Genomic DNA, 26,006 nt, shown 5'->3' with positions numbered 1-26,006 from the left:
TCCCACATAGCCAATCCATAGCCAAATCCTTTAATTTCTATCTTTGTAACATCTCTCTGACACCATCATTACTTTGGTGGGGGTCCTTATCACTTCATGCCTAGACTACCCCCATAAGCCTTCTTCCACTGCCACAAGTCTTTCCTCCTTCCAGTTTAATTTATATTCGGCCACAAAAGGGAGCTTGCTAAACCATAGGTCTGAGGGGAACCCAAAATATAATACGAATTCACATGGGATTTTGAGAGCCATAGATTTCAATTCTCAACTCTTTCTAAGATATTTCTTAGCTATTCGACTCTGAGAAAGCAAGTCACTTTAATTTCTCAATACTTCTCTCCCAGGTTGATTTTAAATGTTTCCCTTGGTTTTTGTTTCCTTTTCTGTAAATAGGTTTGGCATTTGAAGTTCACTCTAGCCCTAATCTGATAAGTCTTGGATTTAGTCATAATTAAATAAAAGAAGATGGGCTGTACAGAAAGAGAGCAATCAAACACACAGCTCACTCCAATGAGAAGACAGCAACACAATCACACAATATGAAGGATAAATAGGAATTCAGTAACTATTTAGTCCAGAGGTCTAAAAATTACTACATACAGCCAGTAGTTGCCAAGTCCTGATGTAGTACAACCCACATTCAAAAGTAATCACCATTAGAGCATAACCAACAAGTGATGGTCTCAGTTTTTTTTAAACTGAGTCGTCCCCTTGCAACAAAGAAAAACAGTGGTATTCCTTATCTGTGGTATCCAATCTCTCTACCAAAAAAGAGGAACATATTTTAACAGCTCTTCTTCCCAGACAGAAGCTGATTACTGCAACTGAATGGCCTTTAACTGTCTTTTAGTAGTATAATTTTGTATACTGCTCTCCTACTTGTGTTTTGTTGCTCCAATCAGTGTATATATGTCTTCACCTGATTTCTCTGACGGGCTTCTTACTCATTGTTTCTTATGACACTATAATATTCAATCAATGGGCATATATTTCCTTTCCAGGGTTTGTGGTTTGTTTTTGTTACCAAAATAAGAGCAATTACAAATACTTTGTCAAATATGTAATTTTTTTATTTTTTAATTACAGTAAATTTTTCATGGGAAGACAGGGTAATCAAAGAGCCTCTCTCTCTTAAAATATTCTAGCCAGCAAAACTATATAAACAATAAAACCCTTGCAGATAGTGACCAATAGAATTTTCTTTTTAATTGTCTACCAGATCCATAATAAGCCTGCAAATTTCATACCTAAAGATAGTCAAGATTAAAAGACCCATTATGATTGCTTTGTTGAAGCTTCCATTTTAGACCAGGGTTTATAACCTGCAATCTGTGAACTTTTTATATTTTGTTTCAACATAGTTTTGGGTTGTTTTTTTTTTGCAAGTCTATGTATTTTATTTTTATGCATTTAAAAATATTATTCTGACTGGAATTCATAGACTGTCAAACATACACACATTAAAAACCTCTGAACAAAATGGAATCAAAGAAAGTTCTGTAACATGTTCCCGCTGCCTGTGCTTTTGCACAAACCTGGAATACACTCCCTTCTCATGTGCTCTCTCCTCCAAAGTACACTTTAAATGCTATTTGGTACAAATGCCTTTTCTGATCATCACCATTCCCACCACTCCAACTTGGTATAATATGTACTTTCCATCTAGTTATATGTGTATAGATAGATATAGATATATTGTTCTCCCTAACAGAATGAAAGTGTCTTGAGGAGAGACTTCCTTTTCTATCTATATGCTAGACATAAAATTAGCAATATAGTTGGGACTTAATAAAAGACTAATTAAATGTTGAGCATTTCTTTCTGTTGAATAATATTTCTAAGAATGTTAAACTAAGGATACCACAAAAAACAGAACTAAAAAGTTTTTGTCTCTTCTACTCTAAAAATTTCTTTTACCTATCTCTTTAACAATGAGATGATTCAGACCAGTTTCAATGATCTTATGATGAAAAGAGCCATCTACACTCAGAGAAAGGATTGTGGAAACTGAGTGTGATTCACAATATAGCATTTTCACTCTTTTTTGTTGTGCTTGCATTTTTCCCCCCAGTTTGATTTATGTGCAGCAAGATAATTGTATGATATATTCATTTCTACAGTGTTTAACATATATTGGATAATTTGCCATCTAGGGAAGGGGATGGGGGAGAGAAAAACTGGAACACAAGATTTTGCAAGGGTAAATGTGGAAAAATTATCCATGTATATCCATGTTTTGAAAAAATAAAAAGACTTTAATTAAAAAAAAATTCTGCTTAAGTATGGTAAAAAACTAGCAAAGGCCTTATGTTTCTTCCAAATGTAACGTGTTAAATCTGTAATCTCCAAAGGAGGCGGAATAGGGATATTATGGCCATTCTCAGATCAACCATCATAGTCTGCTACCTGGTTCCAATATGACTCAGACATTCACTAGTTATATGATTCAGGGGAAAAACACAACCTCTAAGCTTTAGTTTCTTCATCTGTAAAATGGGGATAACCACTACCACACTAGTGTCTTTGGGGACCAAATGAGATAATATATGCTCAGCACAGGAGAATGAACACCTCTTTTCTCTTGCCTTATATTAACCTCCATAATCAGAAGATTCTACTGTCTTTCTAAACTTTCCACCATAGGATCATCACAGAATCATACCTAGAGCTTGGTATCATTTAGATGTCATCAAATGCAACTACTTCATTTTACAGATGAGAAAATTCAGGTTCTAACAAATTAAGTCAGTCAGTTAATAAGTATCAATGGCCTGGTTTATGCCAAGTACTTTTATCTAAGTGCTAGAGATAAAAAAAAAAAAAAAAAAATCAGTCCCTGCTCTTAAGAAGTTCACTACTACATAAAAACAAGCTGTATAAAGAATAAATTAGAAATAATTAGAGAAGGAAAAACACTATCATTAAAGGGGATCAGGAGGGATTTGTAGAAGATGGGATTTTTGACTGGGACATTTCCAGAAAAATTCCAGAGGCTAGAATTTTTAGCTCAAGAAAACTAAGGAAGTTAATAAAGCCAGGATATAGAAATAAGAAAGGAGAGCATTCCAGACATCAGGGAAGGGAAGGAGCAGCCAATGAAACTATTCAGAGTCAGGAAATGGGATGTCTTATTTGAGGAAGGGCCAAGAAGGCAGCTTCACTGAATCATGGTAATATGGGTATTATGTCAATGTGGGGAGGGGGGAGAAGGGGAACAGTCTAACAGCAGCTTAGGAAGAGAGGTCAGCCTTTGAAGGGATTTGAATCTCAGAGTTTTTTGTTGTTGTTTTTTTTTAATCTGATCCCACAGGTGATGGGGCAACTGGAGTTAATTGAATGGGTGGATAATATGATCAAACCTACATTTAATAAAATCACTTTGAAAGCTAAGTGAAGGATGAATTCAAGTGTAGAAATTTGTCCCCCAATCCACAAGGGGGACTATTTGTAATTGTCCAGGTATAAACTGATGTTAGTGACATCAAGTTAGTGGCAGGGGCAAAGCAGAGAAGGTGGTGAATTGGAGAAACTAAGGTAAAATTGCAAAACCCTGGCACCATTATGGACATATGGGTAAGAAAGTAAGGAGTTGAAATAACATCTATGTTAAATCTAGCTGACTGACTCTGAGACACCACCATACATCTCTGAAATTGGTTAAGATGACAGGAAAGGATAAGGGGATATGGGAAAACTGAGACAATAATGCATTATTGGTGGAACTGTGAACAGATCCAACCATTCTGGAGAACAATCTGGACCTATGCCCAAACGCCCATGAAAATGTGCATACCCTTTGATATAGCAGTGTTACTACTGGGCTTATATCCCAAAGAGATCTTAAAGGAAAGAAAGGGACCTATATGTGCAAAAATGTTTGTGGCAGCCCTTTTTGTAGTGGCAAGAAAGTGGAAAATGAGTGGATGCTCATCAATTGGAGGATGGCTGAATAAGTAATGGTACATGAGTGTTATGGAATATTATTGTTCTGTAAGAAATGACCAGCAGAATGAATACAGAGAGACTTGGAGAGTGATGCTGAGTGAAATGAGCAGAACCAGGAGATTATTATACACTTCAACAAAGATACTGTATGAAGATGTATTCTGATGGAAATGGATATCTTCAACAAAGAGAAGATCTAATTCAGTTCCAAATGATGGACAGACTCAGCTACACCCAGAGAAGGAACACTGGGAAATGAGTGTAAACTGCACTTTTGTTTTTCTTCCCAGGTTATTTTTACCTTCTTAATCCAATTCTTCCTGTGCAACAAGAAATTCGGTTCTACACACATTTATTGTATCTAGGATATATTATAACACATTTAACATGTATGAGACTGACTGCCATCTAGGGGAGGGGGTGGAGGGAAGGAGGGAAAATTCAGAATAGATGTGAGTGCAAGGGATAATGTAAAAAATTACCTACGCATATGTACTGTAAAAAAAAAAGTTATAATTATAAAATTAATTTTTAAAAAAGGAAATGACAAATACAATGTTTTTAAAAAAACTCACAAGTCAGATACCACTGAAATGCCTGAACAAAAAATTTGCATATACATGCAAATGTTTTGCATACGCATGAATGTATGAATATGCAAATATTATATTGTTTGCCGATATGCATGTTATCAATATGTTATCATATACTACATTGCTTTCATCCCCAACAGATGGGGGAAGGACTGGAGGGAGGGAAAGAATTTAGAACTGAAAATTTTATAAAATTAATAAAAATACTTTTTTTTTAAAGCAAAAAAAAAAAAAAGAAGAAGAAGAAAGAAAAGAAAAGAAAAGAAAAGAAAAGAAAAGAAAAGAAAAGAAAAGAAAAGAAAAGAAAAGAAAAGAAAAGAAAAGAAAAGAAAAGAAAAGAAAGAAAATTAAGAAAAGAAATGACTAACAGGATGATTTCAGAGAGGCCTGGAGAGACTTATGTGAATTGATGCTAAGTGAAATCAGCAGAACCAGCAACAACAAGACTACATGATGATTTGATTCTGATGGAAGTGATTCTCTTCAACAATGAGATGATTCAAATCAGTTCCAATTTCAGTGATGGAGAGCCATCTACACCCAGAGAGAGGCCTATGGGAACTGAGTGTGGATCATAACATAGCATTTTCATTTTCTGTTCATGTTTGCTTGCATTTTGTTTTCCTTCTCAGGTTTTTTTTTTTTTCCTTTCTTTCTAGATCCGATTTTTTCTTGTGCAGCAAAATAATTGTATAAATATACATATACATATATTGGATTTTAACATATATTGGACTATCTGCCATCTAGGAGAGAGGGTGGGGTGGAAGGTGGGAAAAATCTAAAACAGAAAATTTTGCAAGGGTTAATGTTGAAAAATTACCCATGTTTTGTAAATAAAAAGCTTTAATAAAAATTTTTAAATTTAAAAAACAAAAAACAAATCTAGCTGTCTGAGAGGAAGGTGGTACTATAAAAATTAGGAAGAAGGAAGGATTTAGAGGGCAAGATAATGAGTTCAGTTCTGGACGTTTTGTAAACTCAGTTTGGAGTTTATATCTAATTCATTCAATTAGAAGTATCCAACAGGCAATTAAAGATGTGAGACTAAAGATCAGCTCTAAGATTAGGGCTAGATAAATAAATCTGAAAATCATCATGGAAAGAATGGAAACAATCATTTAATCCAGGGAGCTGAGGAGATCACCAAGTGATCTTATAACTTGGGTTGAGGTCAGAAAAGGACAGAGGATAAGAATGTTGAGGATAGTTCCTATGTGCTGAGGACAGAGAGCAGGTGTAAAGTGACTTTCTCCAGCTGAAGGTGTTTGAGGTTGAATTTGAACACATCTCCTAAATGAATCAGTACTTAATAACATTTAGATAATCAATTTTTAAGAGGTCATTTTAAGACAAGATCTTCTGAAAGCAATAGAATCATCCTTTATGGATATGAACAGACAATTCTCAGAGGAAGAAATTGAAACTATATCCACTCACATGAAAGAGTGTTCCAAATCACTACTGATCAGAGAAATGCAAATTAAGACCACTCTGAGATACCACTACACACCTGTCAGATTGGCTAAGATGACAGGAACAAATAATGACAAATGTTGGAGGGGATGTGGGGAAATTGGGACACTAATACATTGCTGGTGGAGTTGTGAAAGAATCCAGCCATTCTGGAGAGCAATCTGGAATTATGCCCAAAAAGTTATCAAACTGTGCATACCCTTTGACCCAGCAGCCCTACTACTGGGATTATATCCCAAAGAAATACTAAAGAGCGGAAAGAGACATATATGTGCCAAAATGTTTGTGGCAGCTCTTTTTGTTGTAGCTAGAAACTGGAAGATGAATGGATGTCCATCAGTTGGAGAATGGTTGGGTAAATTGTGGTATATGAAGGTTATGGAATATTATTGCTCGGTAAGAAATGACCAGCAGGAGGAATATAGAGAGGCCTGGAGAGACTTAAATCAACTGATGCTGAGTGAAATGAGCAGAACCAGAAGATCACTGTACACTTCAACAACAATACTGTATGGGGATGTATTCTGATGGAAGTGGAAATCTTCAACATAAAGAAGATCCAACTCACTTCCAGTTGATCAATGATGGACAGGGGTAGCTGCACCCAGAGAAGAAACACTGGGAGGGGAATGAAAATTGTTAGCACTAATATCTGTCTGCCCAGGTTGCATGTACCTTCGGATTCTAATGTTTATTGTGCAACAAGAAAATGATATTCGCACACATGTATTGTACCTAGACTATATTGTAACACATGTAAAATGTATGGTATTGCCTGTCGTCGGGGGGAGGGAATAGAGGGAGGGGGGGTAAATTGGAAAAATGAATACAAGGGATAATATTATAAAATATATATATATATATATAATAAAAAAAAAAAAAAAAAAGAATCATCCTTTATAATTGGGACACTTAAAATTTACTCAATTCAAACTGGGTTCATTTCCAGCCTCATGTGTTTATTAGCTAAGTAACCCTGGGCAAATCAACAATCTGTGTTTGCTTCAGTTTCCTCAACAGTAAAATGAGAATAATAATAGTACCCACCCTTCAGGTTATTATAAGGATCAAATGAGAAGCACTTAACATAGTGCCTGGCACATGGCAAATGTTTATTCTCTACCTTCCTCCCCCTTTTTTTCTTTCCTCGCTTCTCAGTAATCTTAAGAATTCTAGCCATAATTTTCCCATAAGCCACAAATTGTTTGTGCAGAGTGAAACCTTTCTAAATTAACCTTTATTTGTTGTAGGCAGATTTCACAGAACCATAAAAGGTTAGATTTAAAAGAATCATGCTTGAAATTATTTAATTCAAATAAAACCTCTTAATTTTCCACAAGTAAACTAAAACCATATAGAGGCTAAGTGTTTTGCCAAGGTCACAACACAGCACAGCATCCTCATTTCTTGACACTATGCCACAGAAACTAAAGCAAAGATCAAATAACAATAACATTTTGTCAGCAGACTTTAGATAGGTGACTTTTCCCCTTCCCCTTTTAATTTATAAAGAACTCACAAGCTCCAAAAGAGCCAGCCCAGATACAGTTGATCCTCTGATATTGCACACATATCAAACACATCTGAGATCATCCTAGTGATATACGGCAATGATCTAACAGGATTAAATTACAAGGAAGAGGCAGAATCCTTCAAACATACAGGGAGTGAAAAACACACAGGAGTGAAAGTATCAGTTTCAGACAGATATAAAATGATATTTGAGATTCTATGGACAACATATAGTTTGATTTTTATGATCAAATCTTTTATTTCTATGCATATTGCTCCCAAATCTATATAACCAGACATTATCTCCTTTCTGGGCTTCGAGCCTACCTCCACTAACTCCGCATTGTACATTCCCACAACTTCTACTCAATCAGTTGCTAAATATTACTTTTTCTCTTCTGTCTGCAAGAATTCTCACAAAGGCACTGAACCACTGAAGGAACTTCTTCATTAGAAATCACTCCTCTTTTTCCTTCCTAATCTATACTTCACACAAATGCTAAAATAATCTTCCTCAAGTCAATCTCAGCATATCATTCCTTTGCTCCAATAACATTAGTGATTCCCTACTGCCTTCTGGATAACAACACAAATTCCTTAGTCTAGCATTGAAACTCATAAGCTGTCTCCTGACTATTTTCATTATGTTCTAGCTTGAGAGGCATATTTGCTATTTCTCAAAAAAGGCATGCCATCTCCTGCCTCCAGACTCCCTGATCAGGCTAACATCCGTTCTTGGAATGCACTCCTCTTTATCCTCACTTCTTAGTATCCTATACTTCCTCCAAGACTCAACTCAAAATATGTGAGAAGACCTTTCTTGATCTTCTTAGCTGTTAATTCTCCTTTTGCATTACTCAAGCTCTTTATTTTTCATGTAATCAAAATCCCATTTTAAGAGACCTCCCTGGCCATCTAGTCCAAATTATGTACCTGAACAAAAATTACCTCTAAAATATTGGTTGGTTAGTTGTCCTTCATTCTCAAAGAGAACCAAAATGACATCACTGTTAGATTGGAGTTATATTGTGTCCAACTGTGGATGATCAAATCAATACGAACTTGGAATGCTCTGCCACAGGTTAGACACAAAAACTCCTTATAAACATTTAAATAGCTTGTCTAACTTTGGTTCTGAGCTAATTCAATTCTGCTTTGCTTTAGAGCACAACACCTTCACTGATGACATCACATGTGCCAGTATTTTTCACCATCATAAATTAATTTTAAAGTTCTTGAGAGACCTTGAGAGTATCCTTTTATCAGTTTTTCTGACCATCTTGTGATAACTTGCCTTGTGTGAGTGCTCCATAAAATAATCTTTTTGGCAAGTGTACGTTTGGCATTTGAACAGTGCAGCCAGCCCCAAGAGAGTTGCACTCTTTGCAGTAAAGTTGGAACGCTTGGCAGTTTATTTGAGAAAGGACCTCAATTACTGAATTCTAGACCTCAATATCTGCCAGGTGATTTTCAGAATTCCCTAAGACAATTCAAATGGAAGCAATTCAGTTTCCTGGCATGGTGCTAGTATACTGTCCAGGTTCACAACAATAAGGTCATGGAGAAACTTACATGAACTGATGCTAAATGAAGTGAGTAGAACCATGAGAACATTGTACTTGGCAACAAGAAGATTATTCAACAATCAATTCTGATGGATGTGGCTCTTTTCAACAATGAGGTGATTCATGGCAATCCCAATAGACTTGGGATGAAGAGAGCCAAGACCTTCAGTTTGGTAGTCAATCTAATACCTCTCCTCTGTCACGTTTTTCTTCAGAGACTCCCTCCCAGACACTGAGATAGCACTGGCAATGCATGTTATCAATCTCATTATCAATGTGGACAAACCTGGAAAGTATACTGTATTCAAAACTTTACCATTTGCTGTACCTGATGTTCCACATATGGATGGTGTGGTGACTTTAGAAGTACCTGTGTTTTGGGGGTAAATAATATACCCCCAAAATGGTCACCCAACTTCATTTGAGGATATCTAGAAAGAATAAATCCAATAACTTCAGGCACAACTAATCTTACCCTATATCAGGCCTAAATGTTCCTGTGTGTTCTCCCCAATCCCTACAATGGTCCCAGTTCTATTTTCTGGTCCCAAACAAAACAAGTCTAATCTTTCATACCACAAGATCATTTAAAGCCAATTCTTCACAAAATTGCCTCTTCCCCAGATTTTGTTTGTTTGTTTTTGGTTTTTGTTTTTCCTTAAGTTTATCTCCTTATATAATTTTAGTCTCAGTAGACTCTGATAAAGATAAGTCCTGATTGTTTAATAAGTACAGTTATAAGAACTGGTCATGAAAAAACAAAAATGCCACTACAGCCAACAAGACAAAACAAAGTTCAGGTTAAGGGTCACTAGGGCCCTGAGTTTTGACAGTACTTCACCTCTGAAAAGAACAGCAGCATTCCACTCTATGTTTGAAAGTGCCTTACCTGAATCCTCTGAGAAAGTCCATCCGAATTGTCAATATGATTAGAGAAGTAATTTAATAATTACTTTTTTTTTTTTTAAAGAGAGCTCTTTTCTAAAAAATCATAATGATCAATACTGTAAAAAAGCTTATAATGTACTTTATAATAAGGGACCTCTAGTGATAACCACTTTATGATCTAGAAAAAGCTCATCTTAATTTAAAGGCAGTGTGGTATGGTGGCAAGAGCATTAAAATTCAAAACTGAGATAGCCCTCCTGACCCTCAGTTTCCTCATCTATAAAATGGAGATGATGAGTATTTGAATGATTTATTGCAAAAGGCTGGTTTGAGTAAAGTGCTTTATAAACCTTAAAGGCAAAAAAAGCCCTCCAAACCCTTAAAGCATTGTAGAAATATTAATTATTTAGCCTATCTTACTATAGATAAAGAACTTTTAAATGATTATATTCTTCATAACACCTTAAATCTTAAAACTGTTTAGTAGATCCTAAGAGTAGATTTATGGAATGCCATGGACAAAAGGAGAGATGAGAAGAATATCTACATATGTATGTATTGTTCACAGTGATGAAAATTGTGGCTCCACCAAAGTACAACAGAGGATAAGGTAAATCAGTATTATAAATTAAATAATAGGCCCCATAAAGTCATTTTGAGTGAGTTCTTTCTTACCATAGGAATCTACATGTCCTTCCAAAATTCAGTTCCATCCAAAAGATTAAGAATCATCAAGTCTAATAGCCTTTAATTAAAAAGTTTGTTTAAAAAAAAAAATGTATCCCTTTTACAAATTATAAGTATTACAAATAGGGCATTCATGAGAAAATTAGAAAAACTGCAGAAATCACTGTAGACATGGATTTTTTTTCTAAGGGAGAAGAAAAAAAAAAAACTTTTTCTCTATCATATATATATATATATATATAAATAATAAAAGTAGGTGGAAGTTCCAGTGGTAATAGGGCAAAAAAGAATCAATTACTCTAGTAACCATGTTAAGGGTCCTTACTTCAAATCTCAATTCTACTTCTATTTACTCTGCAAACCTAACTTAAATGAACAACTCAATCATCTGTTTCTTCACCTATAAAGTGAGGGAAGAGAGATAAGAAATTTACACTGCAGCAATCAGTGGGAGCAAAAAACAAGTCCACCAGCTGTGAGCTCTTCCACCCAGCATGCACTTGCCTCCCCCCTGCCTCCAGGTGCGGCACCACCTCCTCTCTCTCTTAAGGGTTTAAACTTGCCACTTCAAAGTTCACCATGGATGATAATATTGCTGCTCTTGTTGTTGACAATGGCTCTGGAATGTGCAAAGTTGGCTTTGCAGGAGACGATGCCCCTTGGGCTGTGTTCCCTTCCATTGTTGGGTGCCCCAGACATCAGGGTGTGATAATGGGCATGGGCCAGAAAGATAGCTACGAGGGGGATGAGGCCCAGAGCAAGAGAGATATTCTGACCCTGAAGTATCCCATTGAACATGGTATTGTCACCAATTGGGATGACATGGAGAAGATCTGGCATCACACTTTCTACAATGAGCTCCGTGTGGCCCCTGAGGAGCATACTGTGCTGATCACAGAAGCTCCCCTGAATCCCAAAGCCAATAGAGAAAAGTTGACTCATTATGTTTGAGACCTTCAACACCCCAGCCATATATGTTGCCATCCAGGCTGTGCTGTCCCTGCTTCTGGTCCTACCCCTGGTATTGTGATGGACTTTGGTGATGGTGTGACCCACACTGTGCCCATCTATGAAGGTTATGCCCTTCCTCATGCCATCCTCTGTCTGGATCTGGCTGGCTGTGATCTGATGGACTACCTCATGAAGATCCTGACCCAGAGAGGGTACAGTTTCACTACCACAGCTGAGAAGGAAATTGTACGTAACATCAAGGAGAAGCTGTGCTATGTCGCCCTAGACTTTGAACAGGAGATGGCCACTGCTGCATCTACTCCTCTCTGGAAAAGAGCTATGAGTTTCCTCATGGTCAGGTTATCACCACTGGCAATGAGAGGTTCTGATGCCCAGAAGCTCTCTTCCAACCATCTTTCTTAGGCATGGAATCCTGTGGAATCCACGAAACTACCTTCAATTCCATGAAGTGTGATGTTGACATCCATATGGATCTGTATACTAATACTGTACAATAGGCTGGTGGTACCACCATGTAATCAGGCATTGCTGACAGGATGCAAAAAGAGATTACAGCCCTCGACCCCAGCACAATGAAAATCAAGATCATTGCCCCATCTGAGCACAAAAACTCTGTCTGGATTGGAGGCTCCATCCTGGGCTCTCTTTCCACTTTCCAGCAGATGTGGATCAGCAAACAGGAGTATGATAAATCTGGGCCCTCCATTATCCACCGCAAATGCTTCTAGATGGACTGTTTGTGGGGTTTTTTGGGTTGGTTTTTTTTCAAAGGGTGTGACATGATAATTGCCCAAAAGAGATGAGATTGGCATAGCTTTATTTGTTTTTTGTTTTGTTTTGGTTTGGTTTTTTGGCGCTTGACTAAGGATTTAAAAACTGGAATGGTGAAGGTGATGAGCAGTCTAAGTATGTTGGAGACAAACATCTCTCAAAGTTCTACAATGCGACTTCAGGACTCTGTACATTTGTTTTTTGTTTTGTTTTTTTAAAAGTCATTCCAAATATTGTATAATGCATTGTTACAAAGTTACTTGCCTCTATGAAGGCTGTCCTGTTCTACACACAGAGCAAAGAAGCTACTTAACAAAAATCTGGGGGGGGGAAGAGGGAAGGAAGGTACTAGTATTGCTTTACATGTAAATTATGTAATCCTTTAAAACAAAAACAAAAAAAAAACCAAAACTTTTTGTATCTTCTGCTTTAATACTTGTTCCTTTTTTTTTTTATTGTCAGAGTCATAAAGAATGGCCCCCTAAATTCCTTCCCTGCCCCCAACATAGATGTGAATGCAAACTTTACAGTCTCCCACCAAGTTTTGAGATTGGTGCCAGTACTTGGGGGAGGGGAGGAGCTTTACCTGTACACTGATTTAAGACTAGTTCAAATAAAAGTGCACACATTAAAGGAAAAAAAAAAAAAAAAAAAAAAAAAGAAACAAGTCTACTTTAAATAAGCCTGCAAGTTAACCTCTACTTCCACACTCCCTTGCCTACCAATTTCTGGCATGTCAATGAAGGTTGAACAATTAAACAACTAAGGACATCTCATGACCAAATGGCATCAAATGAGGATATAGGGATATAAAAAAAGCTTCCTCTCAGGTTATTGTGCCCACTTTAAACTATTAACCCTTGATCCCCCAAATTCAATTTTTAATCCTGATACCAAGCTCTCTTCACCTTGTACCTATTTGTCCTGTTCTCCCTTAATCCTTAACAGGGATAGTTTATCAAGTTGAGGGACCAGACAAAATATCATGCTAGTGTCAAGGACTACTGCGTTTCTGAAGCTAGTTGATAACCAAGAGCTAAGAAGGAATGAAAGTACTAAAAAATTGAGTATAACCATTCCCAGAGTCCCTATGCCAACTGCCTTGCCTTAGAACACTCTATTTGAACACAATAATGTATTAAAATTTGATTTTAGAACATAGATGGATATTTCAAATATGGTTCCCTAGAAACACCAAGCACAATGTCCTTGAGTAGGAGGCCTTTGAGCATAAGCAAATTCATTCATGTATCCAGAAAAAAAAGTCCAAACAAGTATTCAGATATATGTGCAAATGAACAAAAAGCAAAAAGTATAACAACCTCTACTGAAATAACAAAAAAGCAACAACCTACCAAAGTCTTGTTTTGATTACTGACAAATTTTCCAGTAGAAAGTAGATCCAGTAAAAGTAGATCTTAATAAACATTAATAGTACTATAGATATCTGACATTACTCGTTTTAGAATATTTCCCCTAATTTCAACACAATTTAGCAGCTTTCTCCTCATTCACAATCCTACATAATCATGTTTGAATGCAATTCAAATCCTAATACAAACACTAACAAGAATTTCTAGGTAACAAGTCAATTTTTTTTTTGCTCCAGATTCCAACCAATTTTTCATAATAGTGAATACAACAAAATTAAAAGAACATTTCTGGTTCCAGTTTTGCTGGTCAAGAAATGTGTTTCCTGGAGAAAAAATCACTTCCCCACTCTGGGACAAGTTTGTTTACCTATAAAAAGAAAGGGAATGGATCAGGACAGCTCATCTTTTTTGTGGTATTGGCAGTACGGTACAATCTATGTACCACTTTTCAAAACAATACTGGTAGTCTATATTAATAATAGAAAGAAATTTAAATCTTATTTAGAGATTTAGTAGAAAATAAGATACTATTTCTGTTCTTACCTAAATTCACAAACACTGAAATGTATCCTATATCCATAATCCTTAGGGTAAGAACCATTACCTAGAGCTAAGACACTTTTAAAAGCCTCAAAATTCTAAGATTTTGAGTCTAAACAAATTTTTAGAGTTGAGTATATATACCATAATAGGATTTTAGTTGTATAGCTAAAATATACAATGTTTATGATTTATATTCCCCAATGAAGAGGCAGTATAATAGAGCAAAAAGAGCAAAAATAGGAAATGGGAACCTAGATTTGAATCCCAACTGTGCTATTTAATTACCTGTATGATCTTGGACAAGTCATTTAATTTCTCTGAGCCACAATGACCCCCTTAGTAAAATGAAAGTATAGATAAAGATGAATAAACTGATCTTTTCCAACTTTAAATTCAAAGACCCTCTGGTTACAGAGTTATGCTGTTTTACACTTTAAGCTGCCAAGGGAGAGAAGAAAAGGGAGTACTACAAAGAAAAGGAAAAGCCAATGGGTTTATGTAAACTATAAACTTATAGAAATAAGGAACAGGAGTCTAAAATAACAGTCTAAAATAAGATTCTAAAGACTACTTTATACAAATACTTTAAATACTAAAGAGTATTTCAAGAAAAAATAAAAGCAAAAAGCCCTGGAAATCTAGTTAACAGTACATTTGAAGAGAATATAAAATATTTATGATTTATTATATAAGACCTCCAAATTAATCAACTATCTTATTCACCCTTCATAAAGGAATATTCATTAAGCTTAGGATATATTGAGCACCTAACTTAAACCACAACCTCCACCAGATAGTCAACCCAAAATTACAAATACACACTATTATGAATAATATAATTATTCAATTATGGAAAATATAATTAATTATAATAATGGATGATAGTATAAAGTATAATCATAGTAAATATATTTATTTAAAACAAGAGGGAGAAAGGTAGCTCCTTTGATGCAAGCTTGCTCAAAAACCTTTTATGTTCTATACTACAAATGAACTAATTACAAATGAACATGTCTTTTATTCTAAGCAACATCTTTTAAGGTAGGAAAAAAAATAACTCAACTTCACAAATGGCTTAGCTAAAAAAGTATCTTTTTTTTAAGTTTTTGTTATTCAGTAATTTCAATCCTGTCCAACTTTTTGTGACCCTATTTGGAGTTTTCTTGCCAAAATAATGGAGTATTTTGTTATTTCCTTCTCTAGTTCATTTTACAAATGAGGAAATTGAGGCAAAATAGAGTTAAGTGATTTGCCTAAGGTATTACAAGTAACTAATAAATGAAATCATATTTGAACTCGTGTCTCCAGACCCATTATGCCACTTAGCTAGCTGCCTTAAGTGTTCCCAGAATGAGAAGACTTGGATGAGTTATGATCTATATATTTGGAGGGAATAGTCAAGATTTTTTAAAGATATTTTTTAATTAATCTATCCATCCTGCTATTCCTCTACCCTACTAAGGACCTTAAAAAAAAGACAAATCCTTTGAAAGTTATCTACAGAATCTAGCCAGTTACCTTTCCTATCTAATTTTTGCTCTATTAGATTTCTTTGTTCAAAAACCTTTTAATTTTATGTAACCCAAACCACCTTTTCAATCTTGTTTAATGTTCTCTACTCACTACTACAGAAACTCTTCCACTATTCATAGATCTAAAAACTAATTCCTTCTTTACTCTTCTAATTTCTTTATGATTTGACACCTGTTGGGTTATAGCTTCATTCAGAGCTTATCTTCATGTATACTGTGAAGTGCTGATCTAAATCTACTTTCTGCCAGTTTATTGTCCTAGTTGTTTTTGTTTTTATAAACCAGAAATGGTTTATAAAAATATTATAAAACAATGATTGTTTTGTTGTTGGGGGATTTTTTTCCCTGAGTTTTTTTTGTTTGTTTTTGCTTTATTATGTTGCATACTGCTTCACTGACTTCTTTTTTAGATCAGTTCCAAACTTTTAATAACTATTGCTTTGCAGTGCAGTTTGATCTTTTTTTCTTGTTTTTATCATCTCCTCACTTTTTTTGCTCATTCACATTATTTTTTCTAGCTTAATAAAAGTGTTTTGGTAATAATGAAAAAGTAAATTGATTTAGGTAGTATTGTCATCCATATGTCATAAAATTAGCGAGGCTTACCTATAAAGCCTATATATAATATATAGTACTATTATACCTATACTATGCTATATACTATTATACCTATACTATACTATATACTTATAGTATTATATACCTATACTATACTACCTATAATTAATATTTCTCCAATTATTTCAGGTTGTCTTTCCTACAAATAATTTTTATAACCATATTCATAAAATCCTTGTATGAACGTTGATAGATATGTTCCAAAATATTTCATATCTTCTATAGTTATTTTGGAAAGAATTCATTTTTCTAGCACTTCTTGTTGTGTTTTGTCGGTTATATAAAATACCGATTTCTATAGATTGACTTTATCCTGCAACTTTGCTGATTAATGATTATTTTGCTTAATTTTTAATTAAATTAAAATTAAATTTTAATTTAAATTACTTTAATTTAGTGTTTTCTCAGAACACCATCACATCATCTGCAAAGAAATAATTTTTGTCTTCTCTTTATCTAAAATAATTCCCTCAATTGCTTTTTCTTGTCTTATTGTTATAACTACCTATCATTTCCAAGAGAAGCAGCTAAAAGAGCTAGCAGCATATTAGACAGAGAGCTGGGCCAACAGTCAGAAAGACAATGGTTCAAATCACACCTACTTAGCTGTGTGATCCTGAACAAATCACTTTCTGTCTTATTTCTTCAACTATCAAATGAAGATCATAATAGCACTTCTTAGAGTTATCTTAGGATCAACTAAGATTATATTTGCAAATAGCTGACACAAAGTAGGCACTTAATAAATGCTTGTTCCCTACTTCCTTCTCTTTTTTCCTTCCTATGTACTACTAACATAGTAGCAATGATAATAGTAATAATTTTCCTTACCCCTGTTTCTAACAGAAATTCCTTTATCTTTTCTCCTTACATTTGCTCTTGCAGTTAGATAAAGGCTATTTATTATACTAAAGAAATATGTGATTTCTAGAGTTTTTAATAGAAATTTGTGTTGGAATTTCAGTGCCTTTTCTGCGTGTAGATTTAATAACATTGTTTTTATTTACATTTTTAATATGGTTCATTCTATTTATAGCCTTCCTTGAACCAATCATTCAAATGTGATAATATCATAGCATTTTCTTAAAAGGTGTGCAACAATTCTTATGAGGATATTATTCTGTAGTTTTCTTTCTGTTTTCTCCCTCCTTGATTTGGACATCAAGACCAAATTTGTATAAAGAAGAGCTTGACAGGGTATCTTTTCAGTATTGCAAAAAACTTATACCATATATATAAAATTGTAATTGTTTTTTGAAATTCATCTGTAAAAATCCATTTGATCCTGAGGTTTTTCCTTTGGGAGTTTGACATCTTTTCAATTTCTTCTTTTTAAAAATATTGGGGTATTTAAATATTTTATGTTTTCTTTTATTAATATGGATATTTTATGTTTAAGTATTCATTTATTTTCCTTTAAATTATCCATTTTATTAGCATTTAATTCATCAAAATAATTTTATTTCTTTCTCAATTAAGTTTCACATTTTCTTATTTTTGAAAACCAAGTATATAAAATACACATTTATCAAAGTACCAAAATAGACTATCTGATCTATAACTCTTAGATGGGATTTCAAATGCAGCAGTAATTAAGGGCTTATATATGACAAACACTGTTCTAAACACTAGCCATACAAATACAAAATTCTATGATGAGGAAAAGCCTGCAAAGAAAAACAGAAACTAAGTATTCTACCTATACAAAATTTGTATATTTTTAATAGATTTCTTTGTAATAATGCCAAACCAAAGTCCAACCAGTAAATTGGGATCTGACAATATATTCTGAAATCTTCATTACCTAGTCAAAATTGTATCTCTGTTAGTTGCTGTAACTTCCCTCCTTTCCTTTCTATACTTTCATTTCACTTAGGGATTTTAGCCATCAGACTTCTTTCCTCTCAAGGTTTCTCTCATACCTTTTCTCACAAGATATCCAATGCTTCTATCCTATTGAAAAACTCTGAAAAAGGAATAGCTACTTCTTCCCATAAAAGGGTTAGAGATGCCTACTGTATGTGATAGGTGAGAATCTATCATCTGAAGAACTAAGATTCTATCCCTCATAAAAATTCATTGTAATAAACAAAAGTTAAAGAAACGAATGGAATTTTGTCCATTAACTATTCAACTAATTTCTACTTTCAAAGCTCAGCCTTTGGAAAAATGTGCTAGTCATTACAACCAACTCCTCACCCCTATTTCAAAATAATATTTGTGAATTTACCATCTCACTATGGCTTGCAAAAGTGAAAAAGCTTTAGGAATATATTGTTGCTTCCTGTTATCTAGTCCATAAACCAAAAATCTCTGCTTCTATATGATTTATGATTACTTACAAAATATCAGAGCTTATCCTACTAGAAATATTAAGATAACTCCCTCACATAGGAAACTTCATTAAACTATCAACTCCAAAGTTAGGACGCACAGACTACTTCTGAAAGGCATTATCCACCTTAATAACTCACTTTACAAAAGCATTAAAAAATAAAAAATAAAACACATAAACACAAAATTTAAAAAAAAAAAACTAAAAAAAAAAAATTTTTTTTTTAAGTATCCAGAAAAATAAGAATTCTCAACTCCTTAATCTTTTCTGGCTCCCCTCTCAAAGTCACAAAGGAGGAAAGAGCAATAAAAACCAAATTAGGAGATAAAAACAGTAAACATCCTTTCTTTTCAGCACCTGAAAACATTTATCTCCCTTCATAAAGGTATGGCTCAGTGGTTATAGTGTTAACACTAGGAAGTTTGATGGCCCTCTACTTTGAAAGAATCTCTTGCTAACAGTCTGCCTGTACTTCTGTAAAGGAAAGAAAGTTCCCCTAGGATCTGTCAATGCTTCCTTTTCTCTGTAAAGTCTAGCAAATTATTCTCTTCTTCATCATCCCCATCATCATCATCATCATAGCATTTATGCTTTACTTTAAGGTTTACAAACATTTTAAAAAAATAATCTCAGTTTATCCTCACAACCCTGAAATAAGTATTATTCCCATTTTGCAGATCAGGAAACTGAGGCAACAGGGAATAAATAAGCTGCCTACACACAGCGATTAAGTGTTTGAGGCATGACTCAGATCTTTATGAGTCCAGGTCTTATACTCTAACCATTGTGCTCCTTAACTGTCCAATTAATTCTCTCTTTCACAAAGTCCTTGTCTGATGACCTCAATCCTCCTCTCTCCCCAATGAATTCCTTGAACATATAGTCTGCACTACGTAATTCAATTCCTAAATATTTATTGGCTACATTGTTAATTGCTATTCCATACATGACAATTTTGTCTCCCAACTGGCTCCTAAGGATATAGCTAAATTCTTATGTAGGAAAATCCAACTGATTAACTGGCTTGATTTTGATTACATGCACTGAGAGAGCGATGCTACCCAACTTGATGGCACTTGATGTCCAGTGAAAAAGAGAAAAGAGGGAGTAGCTTACCGAAGCCAGCAGCAGTGCTGCAGTGTACAGAATATTCTTTTCTTTCTTTGGAATTGCAGCTCAGAAGGAATCTGGAAGCCTGGACATGTTAACCTTCCCCATTTGGTGCTAGTACTGTAGCCTCCTTTTCACTTACAGACTTTCCATTCAAGCCTGACACTTTTCCAACCAAAGCGAAAAGAAATGCAACAGGGACAATAAGGGATCAGCAAGAACCTTTTTCCCTCACATCTCTATCACTTTGCATCCTGGACAAAAAATTAAGGAGTGTATACAAGAGATGCCTCCAAGAAACCTTATAGTTTTTTAGTACCTCATAATACCTAGCACAATAATCACAATGTAGCCCATCAAATATCTGATGGATGTTTATTCATCTGCTTTAAACTTGCTCCCATATCACAACAGCTTCCTCTTCTTGAAAATGAAATTATTCAAAAAAAGTTATTAAATAATGTATTTGCATTGTCCCAACAATACTGGAAGTAAGCTTATATCCTAAAGAATTCAAAGATGAAGAGAAAGTTCCCATATATACACAAAAATATTTTATATTGTGTGGTAATAAAAGATGACACAAAGTAGGTACACATCAATTGGAAATCGCTGAATAAATTGTAGTATATAAATGTAATGCAATATTAAAAACAATGTAATTGTGTCATAAAACACAATGTAAATGAAAAATTCAGAGAAATTTGTCTAAGTTTCTTTATGCAGAGTGACAGTAATAGAATCCAGAATGCAATTTGCATAATAGCCACAGCAGTGCACCCTGATGGAATCCAATTTTTCTATCATTGCATTGACCAGGGTACTAAGCACCCTGGTCAATGCAATGACAGAAAAATTAGATTTCATAATAATAATAATAATAATGATGATGATGACAAAGTAGAAGTAAATTCTGAGGCTATCTAGATCAACCTTCTTACATCTTACAGATGTGGAAACAAATAAGTCAAAGATCCAAATTCTGCTTCACTTACTACCTCTGTGACCCTAGGCAAGTCACAACTATCCTGCCTAACTATCCAGCAAAGTTGTTTTCATTATCCTTTAACCTAAGCGGAATAGTTAAAAAGGGAATATGAGGTAAAGAATACTATATATAATGCAGTCTTTGAGATTATCACTGTCACTACTCTCCTATAGGCATTTATACAAAACCATTTCTATCTTTATTTTTAAAGAATTTCTTGCTATACTATAATGATCCAAGATAATCCCAAATGACTTATAATGGAAAATGCAATCCACATCAAAAAAAAAAAAAAAAAAAAAAAAAAAAGTCTGAATGCAGATCAAAGCAGTGACAAAACACATTGAATGAATGTTAGAATTCTTTACAAAGTCAGAAAAATTCATTTCTTTTTATTTTAAATTTACAAAATCAAACACATTAAGATTAGCTTTGTTGCCATAATAAATGAAGCAAGAAGTATATGTTGCTACTTACTATATGTCAACCATTCTAACAAAATTAGAAGAAGTAAGATTTGATCCTTTCCCTCAAAATCTCAATGTAGGGGTAGGATTAATATATACAAAAACAATGTCTCCAGATAAGAGTAACAAAGAGATGATATTTAAGGAATCTTCACAGAAGAGGCATAATTAATTATAATAACAATAACAATAATTATAATAACATTCTATATGAAGGTTTGACGCTAAATTCTTTAAAAACATTATTTCACTTGATCTTCACAAACATGTTGGGAAGTAGATGCTATTATTTGCATTTTACAGTTGAGGAAATGAAGGCAAAATGAAATTAAGTGAATTGTCCAAGATGACACAGTTGGTAAATATCTGTATCTGAACTGGAAATCTGGCCAGGAATCCTGTCTCCCTCACTGTATCATCTAGCTGCCTCTAAGCTAGGCTTTGCAAGATCTAAATCTGACTCGGATTTCAATAGCCAAAGGAGATAAAAGTAGAAAGCATAGAGTCCAAAGTCAGAATATGTTTGCCCTTACTGTCTACAACATACCCAAATCAATTTGTGGACAAAGAGATAGTTCATTTACAACATCCAGACATCTAATTCTCTGATGTCATTTAGAAGGAGGAAAGGGAAAGAACAAAGAGTTGATTTGGAAGAAATCAAATGAATGATCAAAAACCAAGAGCAAGAAAGAATTACAACAGAGAGTACAAGAGCTTCAACTTCCATCAGATTCCTTTGTAAAGCAAGAGCTATGTCAGATCTAGTAGATTTAAATCCTGCCTTAAATAAGGAGTCACCCTTTGACATAACAAAAATACAGTAAATACAAATAATATTACTCTCATTTTTTTCCTTATTAAGAGCTCAGTGTTTAGAATGGAAAAGCGGTTTACTTTCCCAGCTGGTTCAATTATGGAACCTGCCCTACTATCATTGTCCCCAAGGATACCATGTGACAAGTCGTTCCAGAACCTACAATGTATCAGCCAGTCCATTACACATAGGTCACAAAAGAGTTCTTGGTAATCAATGCCAGTCCTGGCCAGGGACCTGGACTGGCTTCTAACCAGAAACTTTTAGGTGAAAAGCTCAATATCCAATTACCAATCCCATCCCCCAGGTTAACAACAGAGACTTTTTGCCATTCATGAAGAACCATTCACATATTCTCTCATGATTCATCACTCACAAGATATAAGTATTGCAACTTTTAGGTTGCATCTTCCTTTAAAAAAAATATGCTTTACAAAGATTTTTATATTATTTAACAAACCCCCAAAAAGAGAATTATCCATTTCTTCTAGTACCAAATATCCCAAAGCCACAAAACACTGGTACAATAATTGACAGGTATCAAAGAAACCACATTGTTTCTTCCATACGTTTTTAATGGAGAGATTGTAGAAGTATAACAACTTTATCTAACCACCTGTAAAAGAGTCTTCTTAAGCAAGCTTACCTTATAATTACTAGAGTTCACCCAAGAAGTGGCAAGTCCATCCACAAGCTTATCTAACATCGTCTGATCATGTTCAAGATCAGCAGACTTCTGCTTGTCTGAGAAATAGTCTATTAGTTCTTGGCCCACTTGTAGTCGTTTCCCCACATCTTTCTGCAACACCTGTGCCAAACAAGACTCCATTCGGTACTCCATGATGGAATTCAAATACAGCACGGCTGAAAAAGCTAGAGGGCAGTTAGGCTGAATCCCCCACTAGGAAGACTTCCTGGAGGCTGCCTCTGTGTTTGACAAAGGTTACTAAGGGCCTTGGTTTCAAAGATGCAATCCGGGGAATGGCAACAATGCACCATGTGTGTCTCAAGAGCAGCTGGGAGGATATTAAAAGTCTAATTTAAATAACTAGCAGGAGATAAAGTACTGAGTAGCGCAGTAATGCTATGCTATTGGCTCTGGAATACTTCATAATTCAGCAGTCCATTCTGAAAAAGAAGAAAAAGAGGAAAAATCAGTACAAATCAAACAGACATGAATGTTATGAAACATCAAAATCAGGAACAAAGTAAATCATATTACAGAGTGACTTGTAATTATGTGTAGAATGGGAAACATTAATATTTGGCAACCTGATTTGAACAGGATAATTATTATTTTTATCAGGACATACATTGATACCCAAAGAAAAGAGGTTATGAGTTTCATAGTGAATATTTGATTTTCAGAACTTCGTAATATGTAAATGCAGTAGGCACAAAAGCAAAAGCCTTTCCCCATATTTAAGCACATAATTACAAGCTCAAATATTAATAAGTCTATCTGACTCATTGTGAACATACTAATTCACTAGATTTTAAGTTTTTTCTTTCAAATAACCAAAGAACTGGAAACAGGGGCACCTCCTACAGAAGTATTTGACACCATTTTGCCAGCCTGATCCCATTAACTTAAAGTCTGCCATGAGGGACCTGACTTTCTAAATGAAGTTTTTGGAATGTTGACATACAAGCTCAACCTAAGAAAGAATTTGTCCTCTCTCTGCTTATCTTTCTAGTAGATTACTAAGCCAAGCCCATCACAATATGCAAAATTGAAAATAGCACTACTTTTTCTTAATGAATTATTATGCTGTTAGGAGAAATAAAGTTTATGGGAAGAAGGCAAAGTGGTGAAACACCTGAGTGTGGAACAAACCAGATCAAAATGTAATTGGATTTAACAAAAATAAATAAAAATCCAATTTACAAAGTTACATTTTAAAACATTCAACATATACCCCACAGGGATCCTTATGTACAATGCTGCTTCTATTTAAATTTGTATATACAGCACTGGTTACCAACCTATGGGCATGAGGAACATTTTTTAAACATTAAAATACTTCACAAATCCTCCTAATATACTACCTGTAATCTATGACATTCCAACTCCAACTCAGAATACAAATTAGGCATCAATTATTTAAGCATTAGCATTATTTGATGAGGGAATATGCGAAAGAGAGGAAAAGTTCAAAAATTGGTTAGTTGAATTTATTGACTGGCTAGCTAATTAACTTGCTAACACACTTACATCATAACTATTGTTGTCTCTTCACTCAGTTACTAATAGTTAATGATTAAATCCCACTTCAGAAATACTATTCAATTCTTCACACCATAATTTTGATTAAGCTTTGCATCTAATACCTGCCCTTCTTCCCAGTAAGCATTACTCATACCATTCATGCCCACCCATACTTTCTGAAATGTCTAATATATGTGTGTATATGTATATGTAATACATATTCATTTTTAAAAGGTAGCCCCCTAATGAATATTGATGTCCCTAATGAATATTGATGCTAAAATCTTAAATAAAATATTAGCAAAAAGACTACAGAAAATCATCCCCAGGATAATACACTATGACCAAGTGGGATTTATACCAGGAATGCAGGGCTGGTTCAATATTAGGAAAACTATTAGCATAATCGACTATATCAATAACCAAATTAACAAAAACCATATGATCATCTCAATAGATGTAGAAAAAGCATTTGATAAAATCCAACATCCATTCCTACTAAAAACACTTGAGAGTATAGGAATAAATGGACTATTCCTTAAAATAATAAGGAACATATTTAAAACCGTCAATAAACATCATATGTAATGGCGATAAACTGGAACCTTTCACAGTAAAATCACCATTACTATTCAATATTGTACTAGAAACACTAGCCTTGGCAAGAAAGAGATTCAAGGAATTAGAGTAGGTAATGAGGAAATCAAACTATCACTCTTTTCAGATGATATGATGGTATACTTAGAGAACCCCAAAGACTCTGCTAAAAAGCTATTAAAATTAATTCAGAACTTTAGCAAAGTTGCAGGATACAAAATAAATCCACATAAATCCTCAGCATTTTTATACATTACCAACACAATCCAACAGCAAGAGATACAAAGAGAAATTCCATTCAAAATAACGGTCAATAGTATAAAATATTTGGGAATATATCTACCAAAGGAAAGTAAGGAATTATATGAGCAAAATTACAAAACACTTGCCACAAAAACAAAGTCAGATTTAAATAATTGGAAAGACATTAAGTGCTCTTGAATAGGCCTAGCGAATATAATCAAGATGACAATACTCCCTAAACTAATCTATTTATGTAGTGCTATACCAATCAGACTCCCAAGAAACGATTTTAATGACCTAGAAAAAATAACAACAAAATTCATATGGAAGAACAAAAGGTAGAGAATTTCAAGGGAATTAATGGAAAAAAAAATCAAATGAAGGTGGCCTAGCTGTACCTGATCTAGAACTATATTATAAAACAGCAGTCAGCCAAACCATTTGGTATTGGCTAAGAAATAGACTAGTTGATCAGTGGAATAAGTTAGGTTCACAGGACAAGATAGTGAACAAAAATAGCAATCTAGTGTTTGACAAACCCAAAGATCCCAACTTTTGGGATAAGAATTCATTATTTGACAAAATAATTGCTGGGAAAACTGGAAATTAGTATGACAGAAATTAAGCATGGACCAATACTTACCACCACATACGAAGATAAGATCAAAATGGGTTCATGATTTAGGCATAAAGAACGAGATCATAAATAAATTAGAGGAACATAGGATAGTTTACTTCTCAGACTTGTGGAGGAGGAAGGAATTT

At 34.4% G+C, this 26,006-nt stretch overlaps 1 protein-coding gene and 1 pseudogene across 12 annotated transcripts in view; one reads left to right on the top strand and one right to left on the bottom strand.

The window, feature by feature from the left end:
* The window catches only part of CLASP1 (cytoplasmic linker associated protein 1), a 315,917-nt gene that overhangs the window by 251,764 nt on the left and 38,147 nt on the right, over positions 1–26,006 (bottom strand). For all 12 annotated transcript variants that reach the window (XM_074301768.1, XM_074301766.1, XM_074301767.1 and 9 more), the window contains exon 2: positions 22,839–23,320. In XM_074301768.1, the coding sequence (XP_074157869.1) occupies positions 22,839–23,033 (195 nt within the window). In that variant the 5' untranslated portion in view covers positions 23,034–23,320. The remainder of the gene's footprint in view (positions 1–22,838; positions 23,321–26,006) is intronic.
* On the top strand, positions 11,168–12,366 carry LOC141561768 (actin, cytoplasmic 1 pseudogene; annotated as a pseudogene).

This window comes from Sminthopsis crassicaudata, chromosome 3 (assembly GCF_048593235.1).
Source record: "Sminthopsis crassicaudata isolate SCR6 chromosome 3, ASM4859323v1, whole genome shotgun sequence".
Taxonomy (NCBI): domain Eukaryota; kingdom Metazoa; phylum Chordata; class Mammalia; order Dasyuromorphia; family Dasyuridae; genus Sminthopsis; species Sminthopsis crassicaudata.
This window is presented reverse-complemented; position numbering and strand designations above follow the sequence as displayed.